This window comes from Hemicordylus capensis, chromosome 12 (genome assembly GCF_027244095.1).
Source record: "Hemicordylus capensis ecotype Gifberg chromosome 12, rHemCap1.1.pri, whole genome shotgun sequence".
NCBI classification, from domain to species: Eukaryota; Metazoa; Chordata; class Lepidosauria; order Squamata; family Cordylidae; genus Hemicordylus; species Hemicordylus capensis.
Window position 1 is genome coordinate 11618101 of NC_069668.1, and position 14713 is coordinate 11632813.

General features: G+C 47.3%; 1 protein-coding gene across 1 annotated transcript in view; it reads left to right on the top strand.

Annotated features, from left to right (window-relative positions):
• The window catches only part of TAOK1 (TAO kinase 1), a 59519-nt gene that overhangs the window by 12122 nt on the left and 32684 nt on the right, over positions 1 to 14713 (top strand). The window contains exons 2-3 of the mRNA XM_053274622.1: positions 7069 to 7295; positions 9712 to 9783. Of these exons, the coding sequence (XP_053130597.1) occupies positions 7164 to 7295; positions 9712 to 9783 (204 nt within the window). The 5' untranslated portion in view covers positions 7069 to 7163. The remainder of the gene's footprint in view (positions 1 to 7068; positions 7296 to 9711; positions 9784 to 14713) is intronic.

The following is a 14713-nucleotide window of genomic DNA, read 5'->3' on the forward strand; positions in this document are numbered from 1 at the left end:
GCTAGAAATTTGTAGGAGGTTTAAAAGGAAAGACGAAATTCTCAGGAAGCTGAATTCTGTGCCCGTGTTCCCTCAGGATCACGGTCTCTGTACAGTCCTAACTCTAGCCTTTATTTTCTTGGTGACTGCAGGCTAAAATTGCAGTTGTATCAGTGGCCTGCATTTGTGTACATTGTGGCAGATTTTGTACTGTGCTGCAACACAGAAGAGGAAGCGAGCAAGAAACAAAAACCCAGCTCTGCTGCCTTGCTTGCCATCTGACAAACTGCTTGTAAACATCCCTCCAGCGTTACCAAGAACTTCTGGCGCACGGCTGCTCTAAAGAAACAAAACCAAATCCTTCCTGGAGATGCAGAAGAAGAACAGGGGTATCTGTATCTCTGGCCATATATATTATCTGCAAGGAAAGTTGGAGCTTTTTAAGTAAGCCAAGGAGAATGGCTTGAAATTGTGTTATAATCAATGCTTGTTACTTCTGCCACCTTGAAATTTCCTGGAGGGGGGTGAGGAGGAAGCTAGCTCTTAGACCTTGCTAGGGATACATTTCTTCCACGAGCCAGGAAGAACAAAGGCAGGGATTGTGTTTTTGACTCATCCTCTCCTCGCATGCTAGTTAACAAGTTGTTCTGTTCAATCATGTGAGGGTAGGAGGGATGAATATTCTAGTCGAGCTGGCCTGAAGCTGGACCACTTGCTTTCTGTCCTGGGAGTTGCAACTAGGGGAAAGCGTTTGGTGTGTGAACACAAACATCTAAAGCTGTAATAGTTTAGCTTCTTCCCTTCTTGGAAGATAAGGATCTGGGATAGATTGCCTTTGAAAAATAAATGCCATGGCAAGGCCACACAAGGGTAATTCTGCATCCAGAATTCTGTAAAGTAACCATTAGCATGGTTCCTTTAATTTGCTCAGTATGTTCATGCTGCAGAATTGAGCCTTTCTCGTCACAGAATGTGACTTTTTCAAATTCAGAACATTGGTTGAGGCAGATGAGGAGTGTGTGTCAGTTTCTAAGCATCATCCTTAATAGTAAATAATATTTAGTTTTTTAAAAAGCAAATTGTCTTTCTTGCAGCTTCCTCTTTCCCCACCCAAATAATCCAGAAAACTGATTTAACCATCTTGCCTTGATTTTTTAAAAATATGTGATATACTTGATCTTAACATTTAAGCTGTCTCTCTGCCCACCCCCCAACATCTTTTGACTGGCTGAAGTCCTGTTTTCTGAAAGGCATTTGCCACAAATGACCTTATGAATGTTGTTCTCTAGCTTGTCTATCTTGGTTGAGATGAAGCTCATATATTTGACTTAGAAGGCAGGAAGCCTTGGCAGTGCAGAATGACTTTTCTCACTCCTCATTTCTGCTATCTCTTTGACTCTATACTCTTTCCACTTTGCTGCTGAAATTCAGACAGGCTGAATAGGCTGTTGATGTACCAGAGTTGTTTGTTTTTTAATTATACAGTAGTTCCTGTTACTTTGCTGCTCAAGCAGTGTGTCACTTGGAGTCCCATGTTACCTAGTTCTAAGTCAATAATAGCTTGTCTTCTGGTATACCCTAATTTTAGCTATTCGAATGGGCTCTTGTGTAAGAAGCTGACTTTCTGAATTTGTATCTTGTGATTTAGATGGGGCTGTAGCTCAGTGGAAGAGCATCTGTTTTGCTTGCAGAAGGCCCCAGGTTCAATCCCAGGCTTCTCTAGGTAGGGCTGGGAAAGTCTCCTGCCTGAAACCCTGGAGAGCTACTGCCAATCTCTGTAGGCAGTAGAGAACTAGATAAACCAATGGTCTGACTCTCTATAAAGCAGCCCGCTATGATTTTTGATTGCATTCATTGTGGGTGACTGAATGTCATTTGTTGTTTTCTGTTCACCTTTGCTGGGCCAGATAGTTCAATGCCTTGTACTGGCTGCATTCCCACAACATTGCATCCCAGAGATGCAAGTTTTGGGCAATATAAAATATGTTAAATAAATAAAATTATCACATTATTTATTACCACATTGTGACCCTTACTAATTGTGACCTTTTAGAGTGGTGACTGTTTTCTGTTTAGCAAGAGGAGAGCAATTGTCCTTATTCAGCACAGAATATTTTCAGTGCCTGTTGTTGGTGCCCACCTTGTGTTTCTTTTTTAGATTGTGAGCCCTTTGGGGTTGGGGAACCAGCTTATTCTTTTCTTCTGTGTGAACTGCTTTGAGAACTTGTCTTGATAAGCCGTATATAGATAGTCATAACAATAACTGAGAACAATTCCATACATGTAAACAGCCTATCCATCATTAATCAAGACAGAAGCTTGCCCAGATGCAAGCAGAGTCTTTATCTGGTTAGATTGAGAGGTTCATGGGAAGAACTGGAACATAATCCAGAAGTCAGTCAAGGTGGGGTGTCCACCACAGGCGTCAGCCCAAGGGGAGTAGGTCAAGAGATGCGGATATGGTGCAGAAAGCGTCAAAGGTGAAAGCAGAATTGCTGTCCAACCATCTGCTCTAGTTGGATCCCATAGCTCAAGGGTTCTCATGCTTTTAGATAATGTGACCCCTAGAATCATGGGTTCTGACTGTGGGTTGGGACACTCACTCACTCACTCAGGGATCACAAGCAACTTTAAAGGGTTGGGAGTTGGGAGGGAGCCGTCCCTAATTTAGGTGTGTGGTGGACAGGAAGGCGTGAGCCAACCACCAGCTCCTCCACTGCTCACCAAGCCCAGGGCAGAGACAGCAGTGACATTCTCCAGCCAGCAGGAGAAAGTCTTGAGAGAGGAGCTCCTCGCTTCTGCCCCAACCCCGCGTGCCTCATGAGCCCTCTTGGAATTAGGAAGAACTGCCCAAGTGTCCCACCACCAAAGTCCACTCTGGACAGTGCCCTAAAGCCTTGATTTGGTGACCCAAAGTCATTTGAAATGAAAAGAGGTGATGGCATGCCCATTTTTATCCTGCAAGTATATTTTCCATTTGAATCTGCTTTGAAGGGCAGTTGTTTTAGATGAAATAGTAAGACGAAAATAAACAAAAAACTTAGTCAGACTCTGGTTTACCTCCTGCGTAAGGGAGGTTGTAACTCTCACTGAAAGTCAGGAAGAATTTAATAGGGTTTTGAGAGGATAATCTTAATCTCTGCTCCATGCACTCTGTGGAATTGTAAACCTCATGCAACATTACAGAAAATCCCTGGCATCCTGGTCCTTTAGCACTGGCAGGCGGAGTTTGTTCCTGCCCGAAGACTAGATATTGCAAGAGGAAGAATTATCTGCTTATAGTTTGGAGTCTACAAAACCCCAAACACTGCCCTTGACTTTGGGCAAGCAATTTCTTGCAAGTGAGCAATCTTGCTTTGCTTGATGCCCCCAGTTTTGTCCTAGATTAAATTTTCAAAACAGCAGGCGTTGTGGCTGGCTGGGAAGATTTTGGAGGACAAATGGGAGGATCTGAATGTAAAAAAATTCCACCAACAGCCCCAAAGCAGGATTTAAATGGCACTGGAACTTCAGTAGTTGGGGATGCTCCAAATCATTATTGCTCAGCAAATTCAACATCTTCCTGTGAGAACTTTTTAAACTTGGGTGTCCTGAAAAATGCTTTAAAACTTCTTAAAGCTACCAGTTGTGTTTGGATGAACCAGACCTTGAGACCTTGTGCATTTAATGCATCAGACAGACTCCCACAAATATTGGTTACTAGTCGGTGAGGCCTCACCAGTCAGTCATTTTGTGTAATTTATTTACAGCTCCTCCCCCGTTTATGTAAAATTTGGTATCTGTTGGTAATTGGGAAGTGTGACTTAATTTTGCACACAAAAATCCACAGTCAGCAATTATTTGCTGTTCAAGAGTAAATATTGTGAAATATGGCACTAAAATAAGCCAAATCCTCTCATAACTTAAAAGAAGGGTAACAACCTATGGAATTCTTTGCCATGGAATGTGGTGATGGCCACCTTCTTAGATGGCTTTAAAAGGGGCTTAGACAGATTCATGGAGGACGAGGCTATCAATGGCTACTTGTCTGGTGGCTGTAGGCCACCTCCAGCTTTGGAGGCATGATGCCTCTAAATACAACACCCTCACCTCTTGCCTGTAGGTTTCCCAGAGGCATCTGGTGGGCCACTATGAGAAACGGAATGCTGGACTAGATAGGCCTTCTTGGGCCTGATCCAGCAGGGCTGTTTTTATCTAAGGTGTGGAGTTCTCAGGAGTTTGGAATTGGGAATGTGGTCTGGGTGTGGGTTGGCATTGTTGGCTCTTTTTAAAACTGACATGAGGATAGGCACCAAATCAAGCACTTGAACACTGAAACTTCAGAGACCAGAACCCTCCCCAAGGAAGAATACCAGTCCCCCTTGCTGCCAGCCTTCCAGCAGGCAGTGAATACGGTCTTCCTCCAGTGGGCTTTTGCTTAGACTTTTCTTCCTATTTTAATTGTTAAACTGCTGCTGCTGCTTTGTGTTGCGTTACAGTGATTAGTGCAGCAGCGGTTTTATCTTGTATATCTGCCATTCCTGTTACTGCGTTGAATGGTTAGCCGTTTGGAGTACAATTCTATTGTGGCAACATGGGTTATAAATTATAGTAAAAATAAACACTGCTGACAAACTACACTTCTTGCAGAGCTGTCAAAAGCGCCCAAACCTAAGGAAACCTTTCGCAAGGTGGCAGAGTTGTCTTCGCCCGAGTTGCTTCCTGTGCGACCGGCCTGCTTTGTGAGGGCGCTGGCCAAGTCGCAGCCGCTCCTGGCTAGCTCTGGGCCTTGTCTAGAGCAATCAGCCTTGCCTTGGGGTGACATTTTGCAGGCATGTGCATCATGGGCCTCATCTCAGTGGTGGCGGTGTTATCTTGCGTGCCCAGAGAAATAGGGGCCTGCCCACTGTCAGGTCCGTCCAATCTTCATCCTTCTGATGAGCAGATATGGGGGGGGGAGGGCATTGTAGGATTGCAGCAGTTGCTGCTTGAACAATCGTCTTTTGTGAGAATCTGCTTCTTAAAGATGAAGTGTGACTTCATTACTGTTTGCATGGAGAAGAATTCCTTCAGTAATGTGGAGTGTGCTGTCACTTATCTGCTCCCCCTGCCCCGCAACCCTTTCTCCTTCCTTTCTGCCTGATGGTTTTTGTCTATTGTTTCAGCAGCAGGCTTCAAGTGTAAAAAACATTGGTATTGTGGGTTTTTTTCTCTTTTAGGCCAGGAATGTTCAAGACACTCTTCAAGACAATTAATTAGTTACATTTTAATATTGTTTTTCCACTCAAAGGGTACAAAATTAGGAACATAGGAAGCTGTCTTATACAGAGTCAGAACCTTGGTCCATCTAGCTCAATATTGTCTACACCAAGGATTCTCAACATTGGGTCCCCAGATGTTATTGGACTTCAACTCCCATAATCCCCAACCAAAGGCCACTAGGGCTAGGGATTATGGGAGTTGAAGTCCAATAACATCTGGGGACCCAACGTTGAGATCCCCTGGTCTACACTGACTGGCAGCAGCTTCTCCAAAGTTTGAGGCAGGAGTCTTTCCCAGCCCTAACTAAAGATGCTTACAGGAAGTGAACCTAAGACCTTCTGCATGCAAGTAGATCACCAAGCTAAGGCCCCAACCCCTATGGAGAATATCTTGGTATTCACATGTAATCACACATCCAAATGCAAGCCAAGAAAGACCCTGCTTAGCAAAGAGGACAGCTCATGCTGGCTACCAGACGTCTAGCTCTCCTCCTCATGTAGAAATTTGTAACCACCCCAAACATCTGCTTCTTCAGGTCTAGTAACTTGGTCAGAAAATCCTACGTATGGGATTTGACTAAAGGAGAGGCTGGGAACCGTAATGTACGTCAGGGTGCTGTGCTGAGGGAAAGTGGGGATCTGGAATGTTCTGCAAAATGAAGGAGGGGTTTGTGGACCACTTTCAACATGGCCATGCTTCCAACCCTCAGACTGGCTAAAGACTCTGACCGGAAGATTTTAAACCCTGGTTCCAGGGCAACCAACATCTTTTGGCTACAGAAGCCTTTGAAATAGTTAATATTTTATATGGGGAAATATCATGCTGTGGCCATGAGATAGCTCCTCTTCACAAGAGGTTTTGACATTCCCTTGGTTTCTAATGTTCTGTCTGATCTGATTCTGTAGCTCCATTGCTATAGAAACAGGACTTGCCGAGTTCTCTGACGTGGTGCCAGTGATACAGTTATTGATAATCTAACTTGAGGGTAGGAATGTAACGGCATAATGTAGCCTAGGTATATGCAGTCTTAGAAGGTGCAATTCTCTATCATTGTAATACACGCTTATCCTAATGAACCGTTCACTGGCATTGGGGGAGACATGTGTTTGGAATGGACCATAACCTGTCGCCTTCTTTAGGTCCTTGGCCTGTCTTGCTCAGTACTCTCATCCAAGTGGCAGCATCTCTCCAAGACCTCTGGCTGCAGTCAGACTTTACTCTGACTTGCATGCCAGGGATTGAACTTGGAGTCTTTTGCTTGCAGAGTCTGTGATCCACCACACACCTAAGGATGTTCTCCTGAAATGCAAGGTTAATAGGCACAAAAGTATAGGGGGCTGCCTTATACCAAGTCAGACCATTGCTATATTGGTCTACGCACAGTGTGTTGTCTGCACTGACTGGCAGCAGCTCTCCCAAGTTTTCAGACAGGAGTCTTTCTCAGGCCTGCTAGGAGATGCTGCTGGGGCTGAACCTGGGACCTTCTGCACGCAAAGCAGGTGTTCTACCACTGATCCAGGACCCCCTCCTTAATGTTAGGCTGCAGTGCATTGTGGGAGCTTTGGAGCCCATTCGAAGCAGACTCAAAGTCCTGTAGGATAGCGTTGCAATGCTTGGGTGCCAGAAATGGACTCCATCAATAATAGTACTAATTTAACACTAACTAGCAACATCCAAGTCTCCTGACCTGTTTTGATGTGCGTGCTGTGAAAGCACTTATAACATGGACTATAAACTGAAGGCATTGTGCATGGGGTTTGGAACTAATTTGTCTGTTTGCTTTTGCTCTCTGTAATGGGGTCTCTCTCTCTCTCTCTCTCTCCCCCCCCTCCCCCCGCCCCCTTGCAGTTACTCATGCTGAAGAGGCTCCATTCATACAGATGAGCCCAGGGTCGAGGCAGGACTTTCAACCCAGATAGTCAGTTGGCTAACTGCCCAGCAGGATGCCATCCACCAGCCGAGCAGGCAGCCTGAAGGACCCAGAAATTGCAGAGCTCTTCTTCAAGGAAGACCCAGAGAAGCTCTTCACAGATCTCCGAGAAATCGGCCATGGAAGCTTCGGAGCTGTTTATTTTGTACGTGGCGTGGGTGGGCTCTGGAGTACAAGTGGCAGGTGGAGGGACAGATGAATGGCTAGCCCTTGGCTGTCTCAGGTTGCCACTTCGTCTGACACCACATCAGCAAGCCCTTTCCCTCAGGCTTAGCAGCAGCTGCCCCTTACTCCCCACTCCTTTGATGTCACCTGCCCAGTTGTAATTGGCATCTTGAGCTTTTCTGTCTGTCTACCCTGGGGTGCTCCTCTGGGAGGCACATGCTGTTCTCCAACTTCTCCCACTTTGTATCATGGTGTGGGTCAGATGCCGTGGGTTGTGCTCCATCTGGTCTTTCTGTCTCCACTTGTCATGCCCTCTTGGGTCCTTTCAGTTGCCCCTAAATGGTCCCCTGACCTCTTTCCCTGAAGCCCTGTGCCTAAATTTCAGCACTGCGTTCTGCAGATGCTGCCCTCAGCAACTGAGCTGTGCTTCCTTCATGCTCACGCTTCCATTTCATTTCTGTGGGGCTCGTGCGACAGTGAATTCCCTGTAGAACACTTCCCTGGATCTTATTACCTTGGATGAGCAGTCCACGTGCTTCGCTCCTCATTGCTGGATTTTCAGTGGATGGGAGAGTCCTTTCCAGAGGGGGCCTGCTCTGTATAAGGACTGTGCTCTGCATTCCAAAGGGAGTCTCGAAGGGACCCAGGTGCCCTGTGACAGATTGGTCTGCTTTAAGCCCTCGGAGCTTCCTTGTGACCCATCCGAAACAGGCCTCCCAGGGATCAAGCAGGGCTTGGCTTGGCTTTGAATCGGGGCAGTGTGACTGGGGCGTTGAGTGCTCCGCTCCAGTGTCCTTGTCAGAAATGAGGAGCGCCTCCCTGGAACAATCGCAAACCTAACAAAAGCTCGTCATTGTGTGGAAGTGGAGATGCTTGCCAAGCCAGACACTGGTCTCCATTGTCAGCCTGGCCTTGCAGAGCGCAGCTGGGAAGGGGACCCCTCCTTGCTCGCGCCTCACACCTGCCTGAGCGGCGTGATGCGAGCTTCCAAGGAAAGCCGTGCAAGAGTTGCCCTGTGCCACCTGGAAGGTCAATGTAGTTCTTGGCCATCTCAGCCTGCAGTCTGAAGAAGGCCAGACGACACTCCCTTTTTTCTCCTCAGTTCTTAGCCTTTGAAGTAACCCTTTTTGTCACTCCTCCAAAGTCTGGGAAGTTCGATGGAGCCTTCGATTTCCTTTGAAGGAGGGAGAACTGGATGCTTACTGTGTTTCTGTCAAAGCGGGGTGATCTTGGTGGTGGGAGAAGAAACCGTTTCATTACCGGGTAGAGGAGGATAGGGAAAAGGCCCTTTGAATGGCCAGCTGGGTGCAGAATGTGCCTCAAAACTCACAACCCGCCCCCCACTGTAAAGAGCAGACTCCCCAGCAGTGTTCCCTGAAACAGGGATTTGCAGATGTTGTTGACCTCAACTCCCATCATCCCCAGCCAAAGGCCATTGCAGCTAGGGATGATGGGAGTTGCAGGGGGGTGGGGGTGGAGGTCGCCTGTTGCATTTTCAGATATTTGATCACCCAAATCAGGATGGAGCGTTCCTTGCTTGGTAACAAGGTCCGACTTCAGCAACCTGAATTGCTCCCACTGTGTTGCCTTCTCCATCCAAGGAGAAGGGGCTTTTCTTCTTGGTGTATATCTACATGGTATTGCCTGGCCATGACATCACATTAGCTCTCCGCATGGAGTGTGCCAGTAATGCAGCTTCTTGGCTGACGGTGCCCAGGCTGCAGTGAGGACATTTTACACTTGCTTCCTATTTGGTTGCTGGCCAAGCCCAGCTCCTTCCCCTGCAGTGCACCTCTTGGTTCAGATCCACCATTGCCTCCTTGCCTGGGGAGGCTGAACCTGCACATAAGGATACCCACCTCGCCATGCTGCGGGTGCTAGTGGTGATATTTAATCAGTGCCTGCATTCCAGAGAGGATCCCCAAAGGACACTGTCAGTCCTGGCCAATCTTCCCTGTAACAGGGATTCCCAGAGGTGGTTGGCTGCAGCTCCCATCATCCCCAGTGGCAGTGCCCTTTAGCAGGAGATGATGAGAGTTGTAGTCAGCAACATCTGGGAATCCCCATTAGGCCATGCTGCTCTTGGCTCCTCTCAGCTCGGAGGAGAAGCAGAGGGGACGTTAGTTGGTAGCCAGCACAAGCAGCAGCAAGAACGACTTGTGTTGGCTGGCAAGCCAGGCTGACCCAGTCAGGCCTGTCCTGCTCTGCTAGGTTGTTCAGAGGCTTCCTTGCTGGTGTGGCTGCTCTCCCGGCAATTCCTGGGAGCTGGGTGGTGGCTGACCTTTCAGGTTTCCAGTTTTAGGACCCACAGCAGGCTGGAGCCCTAGATAGCTGGACTTGGGTGGGTTGAATTCTGCTACGGCAGGGTACTGATGAGTTGTATGTTGCTGTTACAGGCACGTGATGTGCGCACCAATGAAGTGGTGGCCATCAAGAAAATGTCTTACAGTGGGAAGCAATCCAATGAGGTACGTGAATTCCTCTTCTACCCTGCAGGCTTGAGACCATTGTTAGTCATCTGTGGTGTTGCCTTGAAATAATGACACTTGGCCAGGAGAAAAGCCCTCATTCAGGGTCCTCTGTTTACTGCATCCATCTGGGGTAGGAACTCAGATCTTTCATACAGAATTTCCCAGTACAAATTCCACAAGCAGAATGAATTCGAATGACAGATGTGATGTTAAAAATGTCTAGCAATTATATCCTGAAATGGTAACAGCTTCTCTGTGGCAATGGCACTTGCAATAGGTTAGGTTTCTGTTGTGAATTTTTTTTTTAAACCACTTATTTTAATAATTTCCATAAACAATGCAAACATTACCAAGAGGCTGTAGGCCAGAAATTTAAGGGAAATACTTTAAGAGAGTTAGTATGCAAAGGCTAGAGACCATATAATGTTCACTAAACATTCATCCCAAAGTTATTTCAAGAAGTTGATGTGCATGGGTGGTGGTCATAAGGATGGCCCAGTACTGCTGATGTATATATACAGTGACGTTAAACCATACTGCAATAGAGTCTGTATATATAGGCTTTTGATGACCTAATTCCATTCTTTAGTTTTTCCAATAAAGCAAGATGCCAGACTCTGATACCATAGTTCCCATGACAACTGGTCTGATTTTTCCAGTGCTTAAGCTCTCTCTACATATCTTAAGCTGTCTCTAGGTCACACTTGGTTGTGACCTGTAATAGGTCACAACCTAAAAAATAAAATAAATCTAAATATATATATTTTTAAAAGGTCCTTATTAAATGTGAGGGTCCTCAAATATAAATAGAAGTGCCACTGCAGGTTTGGGTGGTATTTCCTGCTTTGTGATTTTTGAAACTTCACCATAAACATTTTTCTGTTCTAACTGGAAAACAAAGGTTTTATATGAAGAAGGAAGAAGTGAGGCATAAGAGCCATGGGCAGATAGAGCTATAGCTCAGCAGCAGAGCACCTGCTTTGTATGCAGACGTTTCCCAGTTCATTCCTTGGCATTTCTAGACAGTGCTCGAAAAGATGTCCATCTGGAGAGCTGCCACCAGCCAGTGTAGGCCATGCTGAGGTAGATGGACCAGCGTTCTGACTCAGTAGCAGTGGCCCATCTAATTTTTTTCATCTCTGTGCAGAGTGACTTTTGTTCTGGGCAGCCGTATCAAGGCAGTGTGCACACAGGTGCATTCAGAATGGGGCCTTCCTGAGTGGGATCTAAAACTAACTGAGTGGACATTAAAAAAAAAATGGTGCGCATACAATGCACATGTGCATGCCTTAGTGGGAACACTGCTCAGTAGGCAGGCTCAGATGTTTATATGGCCACGGTATTTGGACTAGAGTCCTGATAGGGGAAAGAGCTCATAGCAACACAGGAAAATGTCTTATACCAAGTCAGACCTCTGGTCTGCCTAGCTCAGTATTGTCTACTCTGACTGGCAGCAGCTGTCCAAGGTTTCAGGCAGGGGTTTTCCACAGCCCTACCTGGAGATGCTGCCAAAGACTGAACCTGGGGCCTTCTGAATGCAAAGCAGATGCTCTGCCACTGAGCTCCAGCCTCCTCTTCTCTGATGAGTAAGAAAGTTTGTCTTTTCGCTGGTCACGTGAAGCATTTCCTAAGACCTCCAGATGCTTTAGCAGCCCCATTTCCCATTTTTGAGCATATATCTAAAATTATGTGGACTAGAAGTGTGGTTTTTAACAGCAAAATAGAAACTTGAATTTGTTGAATGTCCTGCAGAGAAGTTAAATTCTATGGTCCTATTCAGAAAATGTTGTGATTGTGCCTTTACCAGTGAAAGGGATGCTGTGAGGGATTATTGGGGGGACTTGTGTGTTCTTGCTGCTGCTCCCTCTTCAATTTTGCCAGGGTCTGTCATGCTGCTGTGCAGAAAGGGGGCTCTGTTTGTACCAGAAGCATATAACACAAATGTGAAATGAACCTAGTTCTGTGGCATTCAGACTTAAATGCAACTTGACTTTCCACTTTGGCCTTCCACATTCCATTCTAAATTCAGTTTAAGAGGGGGAAAAGCTCCACCACTTTGCTGCTTACCGAAAGAAAATTTGCTAGGAATGATCGACATGTAGGCAGCGGAGATGCAGGCTCAGACAGAGGGCTTCCCTGCAGAATTTAATAAAAGGCAGATCAAGCAGAAATGCATCCCTTTCCCCTAACCTCTTTGCTCTGAACAAATTCATCCCGAGGAACTTTGCAAAGATGCAGCGAAGCAGCGGTGCGAGCGTGGGAAAATTCCGGGCCAGGCAGATTAAGGTCGGCTTTGAGCGCCACCAGCGAGAGCAAGGCTTGGGGGTTAGGAATGTCACGCAGTCTCGTGGCAACCCAGATCTGCCTGAGTTCTAGAGCACGGGCCAAGATGCTTTTGCTTCTTGATCGGACGCCTGGAGGCTTTAATTTACAAGGTTTCAACAATCCTAGTGTCTGAATTTTGTAGGAAGAGGAGCATATCTCATCCTCTTAAGGATTTCTGTATGTTGGGATCTCTTAGGAACATAGGAAGCTGCCTTATTCTGAGTCAGACCTTTGGTCCATCTAGTGCTGTGTTGTCTACATTGATTGGCAGCAAGGTTGCAAGCAGGAGTTGCAAGCAGGAGTCTCTCCCAGCACTACTGGAGATGCGGCTAGGGATTGAACCTGGGACCTTCTGCATGCCAAGCAGGGGTCTGCCACTGAACTACAGCTCCATCCCCTGATGGTTGCCTAGGAACATGGGAAGCTGCCATATACTGAGTCAGACCACTGGTCCATCTAACTCGGTATTGTCTTCACAGACTGGCAGCGGCTTCTCCAAGGTTGCAGGCAGGAGTCTCTCTCAGCCCTCTCTTGGAGATGCTGCCAGGAAGGGAACTTGGGAACCTAGATGCTCTTCTCAGAGTGGCTCCATTCCCTGAGGAGAATCTCTTTTACAGTGCTCACACATGTGTCTCATTCATATGCAACCAGGGCAGACCCTGCTTAGCTAAGGGGACAAGTCATGCTTGCTACTACAAGACCAGCTCTCCTCTTTCCACCCCCGGGGGGCAGCTCCGCATCACATGGCTGTGGTACCTCCCTTCTCCCCAGAATATGAAGTGGTAGACAGGTGATACTTATTGGGAGGTTTAGTGGGCATTTCCTCACTCCAGCCTCCTGCGAGTGTGTCGAGTGTGTCTCTCGCAAGTCTCTCTCTCTCTCTCTCTCACACACACACCCCTTCCTCCAAATGCTCACTCTGTCATAGTCTGTGTGAACCCCAACTCTACACAGAAGCTGGCCAGCCTGACCTTTGACGTGGACTTCCTGCCCCAAGCCCCATAGGTAGCGAGGTGCTGTATGCTTGGGGGTGGGCAGCTTTTCCCCTCTCTCCTCCCAGCTAGCTCTCAACTTCCCCTCTGTGCACTGCAGGGGCGTAACTATAATAGGGCAAGGGGAGACAGTTGTCTGGGGGCCCACTGCCTTGGAGGAGGCCCCAGAGGCAAGTCACATGACTGACCCCCCCAGCCGCACACCCACCCGGGGTTCCTTCAGTTGTATCCATCCTCCAAAATTGATGTGAGTGTTAAGACCTGGAGCTACCAGAACAGCGTGTCTTTCTCTAGTCCCATTGAATGACTTGCAGCGTCCACAATTTCCAAAAATAATGTAGGATGATGTTCTATTGTGGCACATACATATAAAATTTTACTATGCTTTTTGTTACCACTATTTAGCCTCATTTACGATTTCTTTTCTTCATGAGCTGAGCTTCAGTGAGGGGGCGCCTTTTAAAATCTTGTCTCTGGGCCCACTCCAACCTTGCTATGCCCCCGGTGCACTGGCTCTCCTTCTACTCCTAACCAGGAGTGTAACTCGGATGGGGCGCTGCCCGGACACACCAAGTGCAGGAGAGAGCTGTCGCTGTTAAAACATTTATTTAGACTATTGATTTATGTAACTTTCAAGATGAGAAGCCCGTATCTGCTTGCTTTGGGGCTTAGTGAGGGCAGCAGGCTAGGCTGTTGGTCTTGCTGCTGCACCTTCAGCTTAACACGAAGGAGTCTGCTCAGCCCTCCCGTGCCGCTCAGAGGCTTAGTGAGGGCAGCAGGAGGGGAAAGAAGAGAAGTGGACTTGCCTTTGCACAGCAGCTTTGAACAAGAGCACGTCACCTGCAGCGAGAGTTCGGTCGTGCCTTTAGAAGTTTGCAGCCGTTGTGAACTCGCTCTGGTCCTGGTCTAGAATGGGGTACCTGCCTGAGGTGTGAAAAGGGCTACTCCTGGCCCTGCTCCTGTGAACACTGCAGAATGCTGGCGGGGAAGGAGCGCTCTGAGAGAGCTGAGCTCAGTCTCCCACACTGCCCTCCAGCCTCACACCTTCCACTTCGACTCTCTTCGAACAGCCTTGTGCATCTTGTTTAACTGTGTGATGGTGAAAGGATAATTTGTACCTGCTTCTCATCCTGCTGTTTTAATTACTACTGAGCTATAAATATTCCGTTCACATGAATGAAGCATGTGGGGCCGACTCCAGAAACGGGGCCGGATTCTCTCCAGTGGGTTTGGGGGGGGGGGGTGTCTGTTTTGAAAAGCACAGTTAAAAATTCTTTCTGGATGGCTCCTCCGTTACTGAGAGAAAAGGCCTCTCAAGCTGCAGTTATGATGAATCATTCTCTGGCCCTCTGAAAGAGGTGGCTGCATGGACAGAGATGGAGATTCCTTTTGCCTGGATTCTGCCACCACTATAATGCTCGCTCTAGGCAAGAGTTCGCAGCAAAACAGTTGATTCCCAAATAGTGTGTCCATTTTTTCTGTCTTCAAGGCAGGGCTGCATATCTTTGGCCCTTTAGCTGGTTTTGGACTGCAAATCCCATCATCCCCAGCCACAGCGGCCAGTAGTAAGGGATTATGGGAGCTGTATTCTAGCATCTGCAGGAGGGCCA